General features: G+C 53.1%; 1 protein-coding gene across 1 annotated transcript in view; it reads right to left on the bottom strand.

The window, feature by feature from the left end:
- SYT7 (synaptotagmin 7) overlaps positions 1–16624 on the bottom strand; it is a 165642-nt gene extending 149018 nt beyond the window's left edge. Inside the window, exon 1 of the mRNA XM_039534809.1 lies at positions 16299–16624. Coding sequence (XP_039390743.1) covers positions 16299–16329 — 31 coding nt within the window. The 5' untranslated portion in view covers positions 16330–16624. The remainder of the gene's footprint in view (positions 1–16298) is intronic.
- Positions 16625–20943: the final 4319 nt, after the last annotated feature.

The raw sequence follows: 20943 nt of genomic DNA, 5'->3' as shown, positions 1-20943 counted from the left end.
GCATACCCCATTACCTCAGATAAAAGTCTAGCTCCTACCCCATGTTCCAATCCCAGAAAAAGGCACAGTCCCCACTCTGCAGCACTGGCCGGGGAGTAAGTTGCATACCCTGGCTACACTGCACACTAAACCCAGGCTGTTACTCAGGTTTGGGCCCAAACCTCCCTTACATCCATCCTGACACAGGTCAGCAAGCACTCAAGACCCAGGTACTAGGACCCTACTAGTCAGGGTCAGTCAGAGCTTGAGTCCCACTGTGACTCGGGTGCAAGTTCTATCGTTTTGCCGTGTGGATGCAGCTCGAGCCGCAGGCCTGAGTCAGAAGGTCTGCACAGTGCAGTATGGATGTGTTAGCACAGTTATGAGACCCAGGGCCAGCAACTGCCAACCCAAGTTTACAGTGCAGTGCGGATGCTCAAGCACAGGCTTGGAAACACAGATCCCACAAGCCCGGGTCCCACAGATGCAGCACAGATATACTCACCCCCCTTCCCCACCCCCAGGAAGGCACAATCCACAACAGACCCAAGACAAGGTGGCGGAATCTCTTAAAGCAAGACAGTCACTGAGACTCTAAGAGGAGCAGGTTGGGAGGACAACCAGGGCCTTTAAAAACCAACAGTAGCAGCTTCTAATCAATCCACCACTCTGAGCCAGCCCTTGTCAAGAGTTTGGAGTGGGAGTAATAGACTCATAATAGCTTACAACCAAGAGGCTGCAGCAGGCGCTGGGGGAGCCTCGCTGAGGGCCCCAATAATAGGGAAATGCAGTCACCAGGGGCACATGCTGCAGCTGTGAGTCAATCACCAGGTACATAAAGACGCTTGCTACCTGGCTCCCCACCACCAAACCAACCCCCTCCAGAGGTGGGTGCACAGAGGAGGAGTGAGCAGTGGGGCCAGAAGAAGGGGCGATGGTTAGAGGGAGAGCGGCAGGGTTTGGGGAAAGCCTGGATGTGAGGACAGAAGGAAAGGGAGGAGTCAAGGATATTCCCGAGGGCGCAGGCTTGAGCAATGGGCAGGAGGGAGAAGTGGTCAGTGCTGATGAAGACATGGGAGAGTTTAGAGATGTGGCCTAGGCAAAGAGTACAGGGCTGCAGAGATAGATCTGAGAGTGGTCCGTGAGGTGACAAGAGAGGATGGGGTGCAAGTTGAGGGGGAAAAGGGTAGTGGATGAATGGCAGACTCCTGGGAAACAGTACCGAAAGAGAGGAGGAAGAGGATCCATTGATGGTAACATGGAAGAGAGGAACTAGGAAAAGACACAGTCAGGAAACCCATGGAGGAGAGGGTCTGGTCAGTGGTGTACAAGGCAGCAGGGAGCTGGAGGTGCTGAATATGGTGGATAGACCCTTAGACTAGACTAGGAGGTGGGCATTGGTGAGTTTCAGCTCAAAAGCATTTTATTCACCCTACACACTATTTATATGGGTGATCTTCAGGAGGACAGGAGTTAGTGGCTTCCAGGCCCAAGAAATAACCAGGATAGAGGGAGGAACCAAGGAGTCAAATGCTCCCCCACCCAGGGCTATCTATCCATCCCACTGTGAAGGGGATGAGGGTCAGGTCTACCCCAGCACCAGCAATCAGACCACAGAAACCTGTTGGACTTGGGAGTCTCCAAGATCATGGAGAAATAGACTAGATGTGGTGCTGGTGTAGGTGTGGAACAGACCCTGCACTGGAATGGATGAGGGGATAGATGGACCACCCAGCTCAGATGACCGGAGAATCTGAACTATCCAGAACTCACCCATATATGCATAGGCACCGACTTCCCCTCTTTCCTGTGGGTGCTCAACCCCCCTCTGCCCCTTGACCCTGCCCCCACTCCACCCCTTTCATGAGGCCCTGCCCCCATTCCAACCCCTTCTCCAAAGTCTCCACCCCAACTCTGTCCCCTCCCTGCCCCTATTCCAACTCCTTCCCCAAATCCCCGCCCCAGCTCCGCCTCCTCCCCTGAGTGAGCCACATTTCTGCTCCTCCCCCTCCCTCCTGGACCGTGCTAACGCTGCCAAACAGCTGTTTGGCAGCAGCCAGGCAGGAAGCGCTGGGAGGTAGGTGGAGGAGCAGAGATATGGCGCGCTCAGGGGAGGAGGAGGTGGGATGAGGGGTGAGGGGAACTTGGCTGCCGGTGGGTGCAGAGCACCCACTAATTTTTCCCCGTTGGCGCTCCAGCCCTGGTGCACCCACAGAGTCGGCACCTATGCACACATGGGAACAAGCTCGTGGCTGGAGATAAGGGGGCTCTTCTAGACCCTGGAGTAAAGCCCAGAAAATCCATTGCTTCCAGGAAGGCGTGTGCCAGCCCATCTGAGCTGACATGCAGATACTTACTGAAATCCCCCAAGACAATCATCTGAGAGCATCGAAGAGTAGCACTAACAGCAGAGAACTGAGCTGCTGTGTTCCAGTTTTAAGGATAACTGCCCCTATATTTTCCCTCTCCATCGTCCCTTGAGGGAATGCGCGTAAAGGTTTCTGGCTTTACCCAGCCAGAAGCTAATCCCCAGCCGTCACCTCTCATGGGCAGAGACCCACGTTGCACTCCCTTTTGACCAGGAGCGTTAAGGCTGCACAGTTCCCTGCCTACACTGTGATGTCCACAACAAGGCAGACTGCCCAAGAGGCCAGCATCTGCACTTTGCTCTGTCCGTGAGCTATGGCCATCTATTGCCAGCAGTTACAAGTGACCACACAGCTCTTTCTAAGCAAACACATTTATTCTGAAGGTAAAAGCATTACAGAGAAAGCACATACAACCCATAAAAGAACCGACATACATGCTAAAAAGCTTACCAGAGGGCACCCCCAGCTCCAACCCAAGACTCTGGTATTGGTCAGTCCTTCAAACCCCACAGCTGGGTTTTTCCTGTGGTTACACGTTTGGATCAGTCTGTAGATCAGGAATCAGAGCGAAGGCTCGAGTGAGTTCAAGCTTGTGCAATTTATCCAAAAGTCCTTTCTTTGTCTGTTGGCCTTTGGAGAGTCCAATTTGAACCAGCATATGCGAGGCTCCCCAGGTGGTGGTGCCTCTCCAGAGGTGTTATAACCTCAGGGCTAGTCTGCACAGGGAGCTTACACTGCCATAGCGACGTCTCTCAGGGGCATGAAAAATCCACACTCCTGAGAGCCGTGGCTATGCCAACCTCACCCTCAGGGTAGACAGCGCTAGGTCGACAGTAGAATTCTTCCATCGACCTAGCTACCACCGCTTGGGGAGCCGGAACAGCTAAGGGAGAACCCTGCAGCTAGTTCTTGGCCCAGACCAGACACTCAAATAAACTTCGCTCCTCAGTTGCCCATCTCACTCGTGATGAATAGGTCACAATGACACTGCATGAGGTTCTGAATCCCCGAGGACCCAACGAGAAGCAAATGGATCGGCAGCAACATCCAAACGGGTCTCAGGGACTCCTCAGAGGCAGGTGACGCTCACCCACTGAACCATGAAAAGCGCTGGCTTTCTCCACAAGAGGCTGGCAGAGGCTGACCAAAATCTCCCACAAGGGGAATCTCAGACCCTTGCACCACCTTGGCCAATGGGAAGCAGGAGACCTACTAAAGGTGCCAAAAGGGAGCACCTGGTGCCATATTCGAGGCTTTCTTCCCCTGCAAAGAGCCAGCCTAATGGGTATCTCCAAAACTGCCCCTGCTCATAGAATCGTAGGACTGGAAGGGATCTCTAGAGGTCATGTAGTCCAGTCCCCTGCACTCATGGCAGGACTCAGTATTATCTAGACCAGGGGTAGGCAACCTATGGCACGCGTGCCAAAGGCAGCATGTGAACTGATTTTCAGTCGCACCCATACTTCCTGGGTCCTGGCCACCGGTCCAGGGGGTTCTGCATTTTAATTCAATTTTAAATGAAGCTTCTTAAACATTTTAAAAACCTTATTTACTTTACATACAACAATAGTTTAGTTATATATTATAGACTTATAGAAAGAGATCTTCTAAAAACGTTAAAATGTATTACTAGCATGCAAAACCTTAAATTAGAGGGACTAAATGAAGACTCGGCACACCACTTCTGAATGGTTGCCGACTCCTGATCTAGACCACCCCAGACAGGTGTTTGTCCAACGTGATCTTAAACATCTCCAATGATGGAGATTCCACCACCTCCCTAGCAAATTTATTCCAGTGCTTAACTGCCCCAACAGTTAGGAATTTTTTCCTAATGACCAGTTTAAACCTCCCTTGCTGCAATTTAAGCCCATTGCTTCTTGACGTATCCTCAGAGGTTAAGGAGAACAATTCTTCTCTCTCCTCCTTATAACAACCTTTTATGTACTTGAAAACTGTTATGTCCTCTCCCAGTCTCCTATTTTGCAAACTAAACAAACCCAGGTTTTTCAATCTTCCCTCATAGGTCATGTTTTCTAGACCTTTAATCATTTTTGTTGCTCTTTTCTGGACTTTCTCCAATTTCTCCACATCTTTCCTGAAATGTGGCATCCAGAACTGGACACAATGCTCCAGCTGAGGCCTAATCAGCATGGCGTAGAGTGGAAGAATTACTTCAAGGGTCTTACTTATAATATTCCTGCTACTACATTACAGGGAGGGATAGCTCAGTGGTTTGAGCATTAGCCTACTAAACCTATGGTTGAGAGTTCAATCCTTGAGGGGGCCACTTAGGAATCTGGGGCAAAAATGAGTACTTGGTCCTGCTAGTGGAGGCAGGGGGCTGGACTCAATGACCTTTCAAAGTCCCTTCCAGCTCTATGAGATAAGTATATCTCCATATATTTATCCCAGAATGACATTTGCTATTTTTGCTACAGTGTTGACTCATATTTAGCTTATGGTCCACTATGACCCCCAGATTCCTTTCCGCAGTACTCCTTCCTAGGCAGTCATTTCCCATTTTGTATGTTTGCAACTGATTGTTCCTTCTAAGTGGAATACTTTGCATTTGTCCTTACTGAATTTCATTCTATTTACTTCAGACCATTTCTCCAGTTTGCCTAGATCATTTTGAATTTTAATCCTATCCTCCAAAGCACTTGCAACCCCTCCCAGCTTGGTATTGTCCATAAACTTTATAAATGCACTCTCTATGCCATTATCTAAATCACTGATGATTCCAATTCACTCCTCCCAGGACCAGCCCCCCTGGAGCGACCTTCCATCCACACCACTGAAAGACAACATGTGACCAAACTGGCCATGCACAAGCGGACTTGAAAGAGGGGGACACTTGTCCCACACTGCCACCACTTGGTCACGCACGTCACCAAAATCCCCCAGACACAAGGACACAGAGGAGAAGGGAAATGCCCCCAGACAGCCAAATGGGAAACCGAGACTGCACTATGAATAAAACACACACTCCAAGGTACGTGTGGAGGATCCAGAAAGGAACCCACTTCAGGCAGGGAAGGAAAAGTTGGACAAGGTCAAAAGGAACAAAGCATCTGCCAAACCCAGCTACTAGCTTCTTGCTATCACCTGCTGGCAATGGTCAAAGAATTTAGGCACCAACTTCCAGCTGCAGTCTCTGGGCAGGAGGTTAATGGGACAGCTAGGCCAGGGGTCGGCAACCTTTCAGAAGTGGTGTGCCGAGTCTTCATTTATTCACCCTAATTTAAGGTTTCGCGTGCCAGTAATACATTTTAACCTTTTTAGAAGGTCTCTTTCTATAAGTCTATAATATATAACTAAACTCTTGTTGTATGTCAAGTAAATAAGGTTTTTAAAATATTTAAGAATCTTCGTTTAAAATTACGTTAAAATGCAGAGTCCCCTGGACCGGTGGCCAGGACCCGGGCAGTGTGAGTGGCACTGAAAATCAACTCACGTGCCGCCTTCAGCACGCGTGCCATAGTTTGCCTACCCCTGATCTAGGCAAACATCCCAGGGCCCAATCCCAGCTAAAAGGCATGGACAGTAACACATGGCCCACCCACAATGAAGTCTTGGTCCATGGAGCAGTAGCACTGAAGTCAGTGGCTACTGACCCATATCACGTAAAATAAAGACCGGTCTATTTCAGCATCTCTCCTTTATTACAGTCCATATGGGCCTCCTGTTATTGGGCAGGCCACCTCTTGTGCATCCCTCATGGCCTCAGGGCAGCCCCGCCTCAATTTCCCCCTTCAAGGGGCTTCTTCAATAACTCACAAACCCCTTATGTCCATTCACAGCCTGTGGTTTCACTCCCCAAGTCCCAGGTTCCTGCGCCAGAGCCTAATTGCTCCCAGACACATCAGGTCACTCGCCTCTGGCCTCCCTTCGCATCCCCCTTTGCAGCTTCCTGATACTCTTTATAGGGAATGAGCGATCGCTCCTGAGGTGTGCCTCCTTAGTAACTAGGGCTGGCTGGGCCCAGGCCTTCAGACCTTAAAGGGCAAGCCACCCTGTTACACCCCCCCCCCCCAGCTTCAGAGCTTGTCTATATCCTCAGGTAAAGATTCATCCATCCCTGAGCTGGTGCAGAGGCAGGGCAATTTCAGTCCCCCGACCTCAGCCGCCCCCGCTTTCTCTCCTCTTGCGAGATTGGCCACTTCCCTTTTAAACCTCATTAACTCCACACAAGGTGACCTCCCCCCCTGCTCCTCCTGTCTCCCTCCTCCTTATCCTGCAGCATCAGTGGCCACCTCACCTGGGTGCCGGTCTGTCTGGCTTCCTGACATCCCTAACGAGCCAATAGCACAGATGTCCCAGGAAAACAAGACAGATTGGACGGGGGAGAGGGGGTAAACAAGAGACAGGGAGAGAGGTGCTCGGATACCATGGTGATGAGCCTGGTAGGAAGATGGATAGACAGGGGAAGAAGAAAGGTAGGAAGGGGAATACAGAAGGGATGGGGGAGGGGGGGTGAGAGACGTAAGGACCAGATCTAGGTGGGGAAAAGTGGACGAGACAGGACGGGAGGAAAGAAGAGAAAACACGGGAGACTGGTGGAGAGATGGATAAGGAGGACTGGGCAATGGGGGTGAAGAGAGAGGAAGAACGGACTGATGAGAAGAGCTGAACATGGAGGGGTGAGTTCGTATTATGGGAGATGTCAAGGAAGGAGTCAGTCAATACTCTCCCTGGCCCCCTTCACCCCACTGATCCCCTCCGCTGCTCTCAGCACATGGCCTCCTTTGGTCCCCAAGTCTGTTCAGCCCCTACCCAGAGCTCCCTTGGAGGAGGCGGGGGGTGAAGGTTCCAGGAAGTCCATCTCTTCTCACTGTCTAACAAATCCTGCCTCATCTGCCTGCTGGGCGCGGCAGGGCATCGTCACAGACAGACAGCTCTGCAGCCCGCCCTTGAGCCCCACAGACTCAGGCCCACTCCATGGGCAGCAGCAGGGTGGGCTAGCAGCTGAACTGTGAAGCTGGATCCAGGAGAGAGAGTTCTCTGGCAGTAAAGGTGGGGAACACAAATCAGGACTCCTGGGTTCTATCCCCACCTCTGTCATGGAAGTGAATGCCAGACATGTGGGTTATAGCCTTAGCTGTGACACTTAATTGACTATGATTCTGGAGGTCAGATTAGGGGATCATAATGGTCCCTTCTGGCCCTAAAATCTGTGAAGCCAAGAGGGAACTGGGAAGGCTGGGTAGGGCAGGGACTCTCTCTATGAGGAGGTCGAGGGAGTGTTGGAGAGTCCCATTGTTTGTTTGGAAGTGAGGACCCCACCACCAATCGCAGAAGAGGCTTACATCCACCCCATAGGTATCCCAGCACCTGCTCCCCCCAGGAATGGGCCATGCCCGGCTGAGCCAACTGGTGGCTTTTCAAGCCACCCCACTTTATGCTTTCCCTAGCTCTCTGCCTTTTGAACACAGTCCCTTATTGCCAGCCCTGCCGTCTGCTCTTCAAAAGCCTTTCCCCTGCTGAATTCATCCATAATACATATTGTAGCCGAGCCCCCGGGGGCTTGGGGTGGCAGCGATATTATCTACATCTGTCTTCATTTCCTTCTTTCTCTCCCTGGCAGGCTGAAGGCTGTGAGATCAGGCCACGGAAATCAGCCCCAAGCTCCTTCCACACTCATCATTCCTGGCTGGGGAGGGGGCACCCTCCTCCCACCCTGCCCCATCTTTCATTGGAAACAAAACTGGGGCTGGCCTATGCAGTTTCTGGGCCTGGCCAGAGCGTATTCCTGTCTGAGGATCGCTCGCCTCCAACCCCACTTCCTGCTGCAGCAGCCAAGGCAGATTTAATTTTAGTAACCTGATCACACCTGTCACCACTTGGTGGGTGAGGGTGGGGTGTGTGTGTCTCTCTCTCCCCACCCCTCCCTTGGCATGGGAGCTATTCTGGGAGGCACCAGCACCTGAGAGCAGGAGAGGAGAAATTTTACAGCTAGTAGGCGGGAAAGGGAGGGATGAAGAGAGAGAAAAACCAGCAGGAGGCCAGTGGGAGGAGGAGGGAGGGAGCTTGTGATGCAACAGTTTCACACAGCGGCCTTTCAGCCCAGCAGATCCAGGTTCAAATGTAACCTTGGTCCCAAAAAAAGTGAGACCATGCGTCTTGATTTAATGTGCCTGAAAACCACTGCTGCAGTTGGTACGGTCTCTGCTTTGGAGGGGCCCAGGGGTGGCATGAAGAAGAAGCTGCAGGGCAGAATAGAGGATCATTGGCAGAGCAGGGGACCCAGTACTGGGCTAGCAGGGTGGTGCTGTGGGGCAGGATAGAGGAGCATTGGCAGAGCAAGGGACCCAGTACTGAGCTAGCAGGGTGGTGCTGCAGGGCAGGATGGAGGGGCATTGGCAGAGCAGGGGACCCAGTACTGAGCTAGCAGGGTGGTGCTGTGGGGCAGGATGGAGGGGCATTGGCAGAGCAAGGGACCCAGTACTGGGCTAGCAGGGTGGTGCTGTGGGGCAGGATGGAGGAGCATTGGCAGAGCAGGGGACCCAGTACTGAGCTAGCAGGGTGGTGCTGCAGGGCAGGATGGAGGGGCATTGGCAGAGCAGGGGACCCAGTACTGAGCTAGCAGGGTGGTGCTGTGGGGCAGGATGGAGGAGCATTGGCAGAGTAGGGGGCCCAGAACTGGACTAGCAGGGTGGTGCTGCAGGGCAGGATGGAGGGGCATTGGGAAACCAGGGGCCCCAGAACTGAACTAGCAGGGTGGGGCTGCAGGGTAGGATGGAGGGGCATTGGCAGAGCTCTATGAGAGCCCAGGGCTGGAACAGCAGAGGGATAACACAGGGCAGGATTGAGGGGATTGGCAAACCGATGCAGGGACCTCAGGAGCAGAAGAGCAGAGGATGCTGTAGGGCTGGATTTTGGAGCTTTGGCAGAGGCACATGCAGGTAAATGTATCAGCAGCACCAGACCTGACATAACAGAATATGCCCTAGATCAGGGGTCCCCAATGCAGTGCCCATGGGTGCCATGGCGCCCACCAGGGCATCTAAGGGCGCCCGTGTACTGGCCGGCGGACAAGCATCCACAGAAATGCCGCCGAGAAACAGCGTCATCCAGAGGCGTCATCGTCAAAATGCTGCCAATTTACAGCGGCATTTCGGTGGCGACACCTCTGGATGCTGCTGCTTGTCCGTGGCATTTCGGCAGCAGCACCTATTGACGTTGTCGCTTGTCAGCGGCATTTCGGCGGATGCTCATCCACTGCCATGGTCCTCCGTGGCTCGTCGTCTGAAAAAGGTTGGGGACACTGCCCTAGACCAAGAGGACTGAGGTGAAAGCTGGGGCAGAAATAGCAGGGTGGTGCTGTGGCGCAGGATGGAGGGGCACTAGCACAGGCAGAGAGGCAAACCTGGAGTAGTGGGGGGTCAGACGCAAGTCAGCAGAGCTGCACAGGGAGACCCAGGGGAAGCGAACGTGGCTTGTTCATGGAAATGGCTCTTTGGCCTCTCTGGCCACCCAGCCCAAAGAGGGGATGGAGAGCGTTGTGCAGAATGGCTGGTAGCCTGGTTGAGCGAAACCTCGCTCCCCTCCCGGCTGTTCTGCTCATGTAAGTTCAGGGCCATTGTGCTGTCTGTACCAGGGCCCCAGGCTACAATCTTTTTGATGTTATTTCATCTTATTTTTAACCAACCCATCTTTTGTCTCCGCACCACAAGCCCTCAGGAGTCACCTTCCCTTCCACTCCCCTGCTCTGCCATCCCGACACCTGCCGCTCAAACACGCAGACCTTTTTATCCCAGATCCAGGAGCTCCCCCTCCCCTGAGAAAACAGCAGGCGCTTGGTTATTTATTCACCACGTTGTGAGGGGCCATCACGCAGGCTACCCAGCTCTGTTAGTGCAGCTGGTGATCAGAGGAGTGGAGGCACCAAAGGAACAGTGGAAAGGGCTGCCCCAGGGACATAGGAGGCTCTTCCATGTGGGGTGCTGATCCCCCGCCCCCCAGGCCTTACTCACACAGTCAAGGGGGACAGCCACTATTAAATTGCCCCTGCACCTGCCCTCCCAGAAGTGCTGGGGGCATCAGAAATTCTCATGCTGCCAGACACCAGAAGGGCATGACAAGGGTGGGCAGTCTCACTCCACGGGCTGAGATGGAAAGAGACAGAGCCTTATTACATGGGGACGGAAGAGATGGGAGGGGAGGGTCATGGAGGAGAAATTTCACTTTGGCATTAAGGCATTAAGGCTGATCCGCTTTTTCCAAGAGATCAAGCCCTCAGATGTGCTACAGGAAATGTAACTCCCCTGCGAAGCTGGGTGTCATGTGTGGCATCACCCATTCCCCAAACCTCACAAAACCAGGACCGCCTCCCTGCTCCCTCCTCGCAATCCCTTGCCACAATTACTTGGAGCAAGAGTCATATCTGCCACTCTTGGCCTCTGGAAAATCTCTCTGGAAACCACCTCAGTTTGTTCTTGGTTTGAATTACACTTGTAATGTCTCTTTTCACCCTAGACTATTTCCCTTAATAATGGCTCCCAGCTCCTCCCATTGTTTAACTGGACTGTGGATTGTTTACAGTTAGGTAATAATTAATACCACCGCCTTGGGCTATAAAGCACCTTTCCTCCAAAAGTCCCAAAGTATTTTACAAGTCATAATGAATTATATTTCACAAATCTCTCAAGGCTGGTTGCTTCCTGCACCACTGAAATGCAGCCACCTCTGGAGAGAGGTGCAACTGCTGTTTAACAGCACACAGCAACATTACACAAATTTGCACCAGGAAATGAAGGGTGATACTCTTTCCAATTGGAAAGAGGAACAGGAATTCATTTTTGCAAGATGTAAGCACCTGCAGGGAAGTTTGACCAGGATAAAGGGGTCCTGTCAGGGGGATCTTTAATGACCACACATGATCAGCACCTTGGTTTTATCATACTTCAGCCAGAAGATGATGCCGCCTGCAGCAAAGTGCCCCCTAGCACTAGGCTGGGGCATTGGAACAAATACAGGCAGAGGGGACAGTGGCATCTACTGAGTCACCAACAGTATTTCCTGCAGCACCGCTATGTTTCCTGGACATCTCCCGTACAAGTACTCACACCCATTGTCCAGGGAGCTGCCCATCCACATACCAATCCAGTCTCACCTTGCGTAACGCGTGAGCTCTAACGAGATCTGAGGCCACGGTTCTGTGCAGGCATTGGTATTTCTTTCTCTGCTGCTGCTCCTGTTTTTGCTGTTGTAGCTATTGTCCCTGTCTCAGGACACACTCCTCCAAGGCTGCTCATGGCGTCTCCTTGTGATTGCTTTCAGACTAGAGATTTCAGCACAGGAACTAAACCAGGTCCCCCACCAACCCACTGCTGCTCACGCTGGTCTCCCCACACAGCAAGGCCCGTGCAGAGCTAGGTTTCTTGGCGCGCTGGCTGAACTTGCGTCTGAGGAAGCCACACCTGCCGTCATAGCTTCTGTATCTGGCTGGCCTGCTTCCAGGCCACACAATGGAGAGAGACATCATACAGAGCTGGATCCTGAAAGGGGCTGAGTGCCCTCAACTCCCACAGACTTCAGTGGAATCTCGGTGGAAGCTGAGCGTGCTTGGCACCCCCAGGAGTTGTTCCTAGCAGGATCAATCCCACTCAAAATAACCCATATTTGTCCAGGGCCTGAGAGGGGAAATCTGTGCTGCCTTATCATTGCCCCTACCTGGCTCCCTCTCCCTCCCCCCGTTTTAAGGCAGACATTCAATTCCATTCCATGTGGCATCTTTACATCCCAGAAATCTACCCTGCCGCACGAGAGCCCAAGGACCGGAGGGGAGAAGGACCAAGGTGGGGCTGTCCCTATGACAGGGAGAGGCAGGTACGGATGAGCACATTGGGATGACCTGGGGCTCAGGCAGAGTCTTTAGCCCAGCAGTGGGGCATGGGACAGTCATCCATAAATCATGGGGGAAACCGTGGTCAGGGCAGGATCTTTAGTGCAGTGGAAGGCAGTGGGATAGGATCATGGTGACAGCGGGTCTCAAGGTGGGGTTGAGGCGGGCACAGGGGACTTTGCCCATTCGGAATGTTGGGAGGAGGGGCTCAGAGCAAGGGTGTGCTGGGACTAGGGGGGCGCTAGTGCATGGACACTCAAATGCCACAGGGTAGGGGAGGGAGCCTCATTAGTGCAGCTAGGGGGCGTTGGACTAGGGTCACACACTTTTTGTGGAGCGTTACCCACATAATGTGGTGAGGGCAGCTCACTGCAGGGGCTGGGAGAGAGCTGCCCACACAGAAAGGCACATGCCAAACCTAGAGCAGTTCAGGCTGAAGCTGCCTAATCTGGGGACAAGCAGTGGGATTCCTCAGTGGGGCAGAGGCAGGCAGAGTGATAGATTTGGGGGCTCAATCTCCTGTTAAGGGGCCAGGACAGAACAGGGGGCTGCAGTAATGACGTGGTCCATGGCAAGAACTATTCACACACATTGCTGGGCTCGACTTTAATTATCAGCTCAGGAGAAAGACATGGGCCCAATTGTGGATAGTGCAATGGAGATCTCTGCTCAGTATGCAGGAGTGGAAAAAGCAAACTGCACACTATGGTCCACAAGGAAGGTGATGGAGAGTTACACAGAGACTATTATAACGCCAGCGTGTAAAACAATGGCATATGGAATACTGCGTGCCATGCTAGGGACCCTGTCTCCAAAGGGATCGAGCAGAAACATAGGGATTCAGAAACAGGACTGATCAGAGACATAGGAAACTTCCATATGAAGAGAGATTGTGAAGACTGGGACTGTTTAGTTTGGAGAGGAGCTGAATAAGAAGGGGAATGATCAAGGTATAGAAAATACCGTCTGGCACAGAGGAGGTAGATCAGGTTCTCCCATTTACCCTTGCACAGGATGAGAACTGGGGGCCAGCCAATGAAACAGAAGGGCAGCAAATTTTAAAATGATAAACAGAAATGTTGTTTCACACAACACATGATTAACCAATGGAACTCCTTGCCACACTATATCATTATGGTCAGTGATTAGCATGATTCACAAAAGGATTGCATGTTTGCACAGCTAATGAGAACATTAGGTAGGGTTATAAAAAACAATATCAGAATTTGGAAGGGATATAAACTCTCCTGCTCAGGACAAAGTCAGACCAACTGAGGGTTTTAGGAAGGATGGGCCAGAGGTTAGGGCACTAGCCAGGCTTCTGGAGACCTGGGTACAACTGCCTGCTCTGACACAGACTTCCTGTGTGACCCTGGGCAAGTAACTTGCCCTCCGTGCCTCAGCGCCACATCTATCTCCCGGGGTGGTGGGAGCACAAATACATTAAAGACTATGAGGTGCTCAGATACTATAGCGGTGGGAGTCAAGTAAGTATCTAAGGCAGCTGGGATGACACTTTGGAGATCAGGTTATTCCATAATTGCTCACTTCAGGTATCATCTGGTAGTAGCCGTGGTCACGTAAAGCAGGGGTTCTCAATCACTTTCTTTCTGAGCCCCACCCCCCAACATGCTATAAAAACTCCACAGCCCACCTGTACCACAACAACTGTTTTCTCCATATAAAAGCCAGGGCTGGCATTAAGGGGTAGAAAGCAGGGCAATTGCCTGGGGCCTCACGGAGCTAAGTTGCTCAGGCTTCGGCTTTATCCCTGGGTGCTGGAGCTCAGGGCCCCGGGCTGCAGTCCTGCCCTGGGTTCTGGATAGTCTAATGCCAGCCCTGCTTGATGGACACCCTGAAACCTGCTCACAGTCGCCCAGGGGGCCCCGACCCCTGGTTGAGAACCACTGACATACAGAAAACTGGGCTAGATGGACCCATGTTCTGGGTCTGCCAGCTCCTACAGGCCCAATTAGCTGAAGCCTGAGCATCTCCTTCAAACAGAATTGTGATTACTTGGAAAATTTGACTACATTCTGAAGAATCCCCTGAAGAAAAATCCACCCCTCAACTCCACCCATCTCTTGGATCTCCCCAAATCTCAAGAAAACAGCCTGTCCTCCTGCACCTGGGAGCCCATCACTACTAGCCACCTTGGCAACCAAACCCTGCAGGTAACACCAGACCCCAGCCAGCCACACTGTGTTTGACAATGCCCCTTCCCTCTTCTTTTGCACTGGCAACAGACCCTAGCCCCCAACACCAGCGTGTCCCAGATTCCTAGGTAGTGGGCCAACTTCTCCCTGTGAGCATGAGATCAGCAAAGAGCACTAGCCAACATGCCTCCCAAAATCCCTGTCCTCAGAGGGCAAGGGTAGGGAGCAGGTGAGGCCAGGAAGCTGTGCCTGAGCAGGACCCCCAGAGCCAGCCAGATGGAGAGGCTCTCCTCCCCCTCACTCTGGGCTGACTGCTCTCAAACCGGCTTAGTGACTCGGGAATGTTTTGCTTGTGTGGTGTTTATTTCTTCCAGGAATAGCAGGTGCCACTGCTCAGGCAGCTCTGCAGGGTGGTGACTCATTTGAAATGAGTGGCGGTGACTTCCCCCACCAAACTACTGTAACTCCTGTCTGGGAAACTCCAGAAAGCCCACAACCCAGGGAAGGAGAGGAAAGGAATGGAGAAAGGAGGAGAAGTAGGCGGCTCCGCGGGTAGAAGAGAGGGAAAAGCAGAATAAGGAGAGGAAAAGAAAAGGGATATGGGGAAAGAGAGGAACAGGAGCAGAGATCTGACAGAATAAATTGTGAGCCAAGAACAGGAAGGAGGTAATGGGAGCAGAACGTCAAAGAGACGAAAGAAATGGAAAGGAGGAATGGGGCGGGGAGAAAAGGGGAAGATGAGAGCAAAAAGGGGATGGAGATGGGACGGAGGAGGGAAGGAGAGATGGGGCAGAGGAGCAAAGGGAATGGGAAAGCAATGGGGCAAAGAGGAGAAAGAGAGATGGGGCAGAGGGGGAATGGGAAGAAGAGAGAGGGCCAGATGCGGGCAGAGAGGGAAGGAGAGATGCGGGCAGAGAGGGAAGGAGAGATGCGGGCAGAGAGGCAACAGGAAGAAGGAATAGGAGCAGAGGAGGAAAGAGAGATACCATGGGGCAGAGAGGGAAGGAGGAGGAGGAATGGGGGCAGAGGAGGAAGGAGAGATGGGGCAGAAGGGGAACGGGAAGGAGGAATGGGGCAGAGAGGAAGGAGAGATGGGGCAGAGGGATGAATGGGAGCAGAGGCAGGAGGAGAGATGGGACAGAGGGGGAATGAGGAGGAAGGAGAGATGGGGCAGAGGGGGAACGGGAAAGAGGCAGAATAAGGGCAGAGAGGGAATGGGAAGGAGGAATAGGGGCAGAGGAGGAGAAGGGATGGGAGCAGAGGCGGAAGGAGAGATGGGGCAGAGGGGTTACGGGAAAGAGGCGGAATGGGAAGGAGGAATGGGAGCAGAGGCAGAAGGAGAGATGGGGCAGAGGAGGAGGAGAGATGGGGCAGAGGGGGAAGGAGGCAGAATAGGGGCAGAGAGGAGATGAAATGAAGCAAGCGGAGAAGAGAAGCCATGAGAGAGGGGAGCTCGAGTCCCATTCTGTGGCCGTGCCCTGCTCCCGCTCCCGCTCCCCATTCCGGGGCACAGAGAAGTTCCACTAAGCAGCCGAGCCCTGCGCTCCCAAGCCGGCAGGCTCCCCCAGCCTCGCCGTCCCCACGCACCCAAGCCCCGGAAGGGCAGCACCAGCAGCGCCCAGCCTGCAGCACCTGGGCGAGCGCAGCAGGTGCGCGTCAAGCGCGGCCCGGGGGGAAAGCAGCTGCCTGCCAGAGGGCTACCCCGAGGGAAGATGGGGGGCAGCCCCCGGCCAAGCCCAGTCTGGAGAGAGGGGGACGCCGCCGCCGTCGCCCCCGTTCGGGCGGCAGGAGCAGCAGAGATCGAACAGGGGATCGAACCGCTGCCCCGGTGTTCGGCGCTGTACAGCACCCAGCGGCTCAAGCAGAGCGCGGGCGGGCCCCAGAGACGCCCGATGGCCGCGACAGCCCCAGACGCGCTGGGGGGAGGGGGGACGGGCTGGCTCCTACCTTTGCCGGCAGCCTCCGGGTCTACGTACATGGTCCCTTCCTGGTAGCCGCGGGCTCCTCCCGGGCAAGGCAGTCCCCGGACAGCGGCGCGGGCTGCTGGCTTTGTACGGTCCACACGGGCGGGCTCGGGGCAGCTGGGGGACAGCGAGCATCAGCCGCAGGCGGCGGGGAGCCGGGCAGGCGGGGCGGGCAGCCGAGCCCCGGAGCGGCCGGGAGCCGGCATGTGGGGGGAGCCGGGCTGGCGGCGGCTGCTGCGAGGGGCTCCGCGGAGTGACTCACGTCCACACTGGGGCATGCCAGGCTCCGGCGCGCTCCCCACACCCCGCCGCGCGTGCCTGTGTGTGTGCGCCGCCCGGCCCGCTGCTGCTCGCTGCTGGCGTCCGAAGGGATTGCAGTTGCCTGCCGGAGCCGGACGTGGATGTGCCGGCGCCCGCCCAGCCGGACCGCGGGCCCTCGGTGTGAACCGGGCACCAGCCCTTCACCAAGGAGCACCCAGAGCCCACCCCGTGGGCACAGAAATCCAGCTCCGGTTCTTGTCCCGACGGGGTACCCAGAGCCCACCCCGTGGGCACAGAAACCCAACTCTGGTTCTTCTCCCCAGGGGCACCCAGAGCCCACCCCATGGGCACAGAAATCTAACTCTGGTTCTTCTCCCCAGGGGGCACCCAGAGCCCACCCCGTGGGCACAGAAACCCAACTCTGGTTCTTCTCCCCAGGGGGTACCCAGAGCCCACCCCATGGGCACAGAAAACCAACTCCGGTTCTTCTCCCCAGGGGCACCCAGAGCCCACCCCGTGGGCACAGAAAACCAACTCCGGTTCTTCTCCCCTGGGGCACCCAGAGCCCACCCCGTGGGCACAGAAATCCAGCACCAGTTCTTCTCCCCTGGGGCACCCAGAGCCCACCCCATGGGCACAGAAAACCAACTCCGGTTCTTCTCCCCTGGGGCACCCAGAGCCCACCCCATGGGCACAGAAAACCAACTCCGGTTCTTCTCCCCTGGGGCACCCAAAGTCCATCCCATGGGCACAGAAAACCAACTCTGGTTCTTTTCCCCAGGGGCACCCAGAGTCCACTCCAGGGGGCATAGAAACCGTACTCTGGTTCTTCTCCGCTGGGGTACCCGGAGCCCACCTCTTGGGCACAAAAATCCAATTCTGGTTCTTCTCCCCGGGGGCACCCGGAGCCCACTCCAGGCAGCACAGCAATCCAGTTCAGTTTTTTTCCTGATGATAAATTCACAGAGGGCATCATTTTATAGTCTTGACACTAGCACAGACTTTCTTAATCCACACGGTCACTGGTAAAGCCAGGGTTGGATTTCTGTGCCCTGCTGGAATGAGTTCTGGAGCCATCTGCAAGGGGGCAGAGGAAGATCTCCATATCATTTCCACTCCACCGGAGCAGGTAAACACAATTCACGTCCCCTGCTTTTATTGCACATTTAACATTTGCTAAACGCATCCAATGGAAAAACACATATGGCAAATTAAAGGAAATATGTTTGGCAAATTGGCTCCGCAATGTGTTGATAAATAGGTACGGAGGGGGGTTTCAGGGAGGGGAACTCTGGCTAAACTGACGTCAACAGGAAACAGCCCCTGAGAGCCAAGAACCCCCACCCCATCCCCACTCACCCAAGTCTATGTGAGAGCTCCAAGAGACTTCTTGTCCCTAGGAAGTGATCTAACCTTGCCTCTCCAGTGGGGAAATGAGCCCGGCCCATCATGCTCCTTAACCCATGTCCCTGCCAGGGAGGGCCAAGAGAATTTGGGCAGGAGCAAAGGTAGAGAAGTTGCCCACTTTGGTCATTCAATATTACATGCTCCCCTACATTAACACTTTCTCCAGCCTGCTGTAGAAGCCTGCTCTGCTGATCCTCCCTCATCCTTCCACACACACTATAGTCAGCTCTCATACCCCACTCCCCAGACCAGGGTGGGTTGGGGTGGTTGCCTGCCTCTGCTGAAGCTCACCCCTGCTCTGCTCCAGCCCTGCCAGACAAGCCTCATCCTTGTGACTTGTGCGGGTATCTCTCAAAATTGCATCTTTGCCTTTGGAATGCATCAGAAGTGGCACCAAGTGCAATAAAAATGTTCTTAGGGGAAGATGCCCTAACAGGGCCCACATACACAGGCTCATAAGATGTGTGCACATGCACATATCAACCCACACGTACCCACCAGTACACACATGTGTCCCAGCCACTCAGCATGTCGCTCCATCCCTCTCTAGCATTGACTGGGACCAAGGTTGGTGAACCTATTCCAACCTTGACTTGAGCTGGGTCTCTTAGCTCAAGTAGTGAAGGCTCACGCTTTTAGAACCAGAAGTCCCAGGTGTGCCCCCCCAACAACAACACACCTGGAGACACAAATGTGTACAAGCACAGGTGCACACATGCATGTCATATGCACAGTGTACATTTCTTTCAGGACCCAAAATGGTCTCAGTTCCCCTGCTTCTCAAACAAAATAAGGCAGCACCCTCCTGGAGGTTAGTAGCTGGTACTTGGAGGAGTGCTTTCTGGACCTCCAGGGAAGGAGGTGGAACATTTGCAGTAGCAGATACAGAGAGAGCAGACTCTGATGGACAGGGCAGCTGCTTTGTAGAGGAAACTACTCTCCATTCCCTTATTGCTTTGTTTCCTTATTTGTGCTGCATGCCTGGCTTGGATTAAAGCACCAAAAGATTTCTTTTTCTGAAGAGATTTGACTTCATGCTGGCTCTTAGACATAATAATTGGAGATATACCAATCTTCTAGAACTGGAAGGGACCTTGAAAGGTCATGAAGTCCAGCCCCCTGCCTGCACTAGCAGGACCAATTTTTGCCCCAGATCCCTAAGTAGCCTACCCCCTCAAGGATTGAGCTCACAACCTTAGGTTTAGCAAGCTAATAGTCAAACCACTGAGCTATCCCTCCCCTTCCTTTTAACTAGGGCCTTGTCTCCATAAAAGAGCTGTAGTGCTTGAACCATCCCAGTATAGTGATATCAGTACAGATCCCCTTACGTGGACAGCTATAGCTGTATACAGGAGCCTGGTATCAGTGTAGTTTATTCCTATAGAGCAGGGGTAGGCAACCTATGGCACGTGTGCCGAAGGCAGCACGCGAGCAGATTTTCAGTGGCACTCACACTGCCCGGGTCCTGGCCAACGGTCCAGGGGCTCTGCATTTTAATTTAATTTTAAATGAAGTTTATTAAACATTTAAAAAACTTATTTACTTGACATATAACTAAACTATTGTTGTATATTGTAGACTTAGAGAAAGAGACCTTCTAAAAACATTAAAATGTATTACTGGCATGCGAAACCTTAAATTAGAGTGAATAAATGAAGACTCGGCACACCACTTCTGAAAGGTTGCCGACCCCTGCTATAGAGGAAGGGGAATAAACTATATCAGGATCAGACACCCTTATACCAGTAGAACTGTCCACACTGTATATCTGTAACAAAAATCACTCCATTAACTGAAATAGTTATAGTGGGACAAAAACTGTGTTGAGACCAGGCCTAAATAACCAGCCCTCTTCCTCCTATGTCGGAAAAGGATAATAGGAAAGACCATGGAACTGGGCTGTTCTATACACCTCCATGAAGCCCTGGCTGGGATGATTTAGTTGGTGTTGGTTCTGCTTTGAGCAGGGAGTTGGACTAGGTGACCTCCTGCGGTCTCTTCCAACCCTAATCTTCTATGATATGATCCCCATATGCACACCATGTCCGATAACAAGTTAAACACTGGGCTGGAGTCTCAGTAAACAGCCCACTTTTCAGGACCCAAATATAAACATTTCCAGTAAGTGCACTCAGTGAAGTTTGTTTGCCAACTGATCATACCCACTTCCCTGGGGCTATGAGAGAGTGGTTTGGTTTAAAAGGGGAAAGCAAACAAGGCCCTCGCCCTCTCCTCTGAGAGCTCACACGCCCCTAGCACGTGGGGTTGATTGAAGACAAGGGGGGGGACCTTTCTGTGAGAGCCTCTAATTAAATTTTTGGCAGCAAATCGCTGCTCCACTCCACTTTCTAAACATACTTCCCACATGCTCTTCAGCAGGCTAGAAAATGCCACTCCCCTCATGCACAGAATCTTCTGTCAGCTCCATAACCCCGCACTCCCACACAAATGCACTCCACTGCTTTGCACCCTGCCCAGGCATTTTCACTGGTGCAAAGTGAGTGTAAAACACTGCTGACTCAGAACAGTGTCATGCACTCACTATGCCCAGGTTACAACGATGCTGCAAGGTAGAGATTTGGGTCTACAGGTGTGCTCAGTGCTGCACACGCATGGTAAGAGACAGCCCCTGTCCTGAACACCTTGCAAGCTAAATAAAGGAAACAGATTTGTGCTCCCCGTTCACAGATGGGGACCTGAGACCCTGCAAGTTCTACTCCCATTTATGCACCAAATGAAGCAGCCAGATTTTCCAGAGACAATCTGCCCAGGAGTGTCTCTACAGGAGCTGCTGAGCACTTTGGATAATCTGGCCCATGGTTCAGGGCCTAAAGTGGAGTTGGGTATTTATGGAAATCCAGCTTCAGGTCACTTGGCATCTGTGTGAGAGGTGGGGATTGAACCCAGAGCACCTAAGTTCCACTCAAGCACCTTAACCATCATTCCTCCCCACCTCAATT

The sequence above is a fragment of the Mauremys reevesii genome, linkage group 4 (assembly GCF_016161935.1).
Source record: "Mauremys reevesii isolate NIE-2019 linkage group 4, ASM1616193v1, whole genome shotgun sequence".
Classification (NCBI taxonomy): domain Eukaryota; kingdom Metazoa; phylum Chordata; order Testudines; family Geoemydidae; genus Mauremys; species Mauremys reevesii.
Note: the sequence above shows the minus strand (reverse complement) of the source record. Positions and strands in the feature narration are given on the sequence as shown.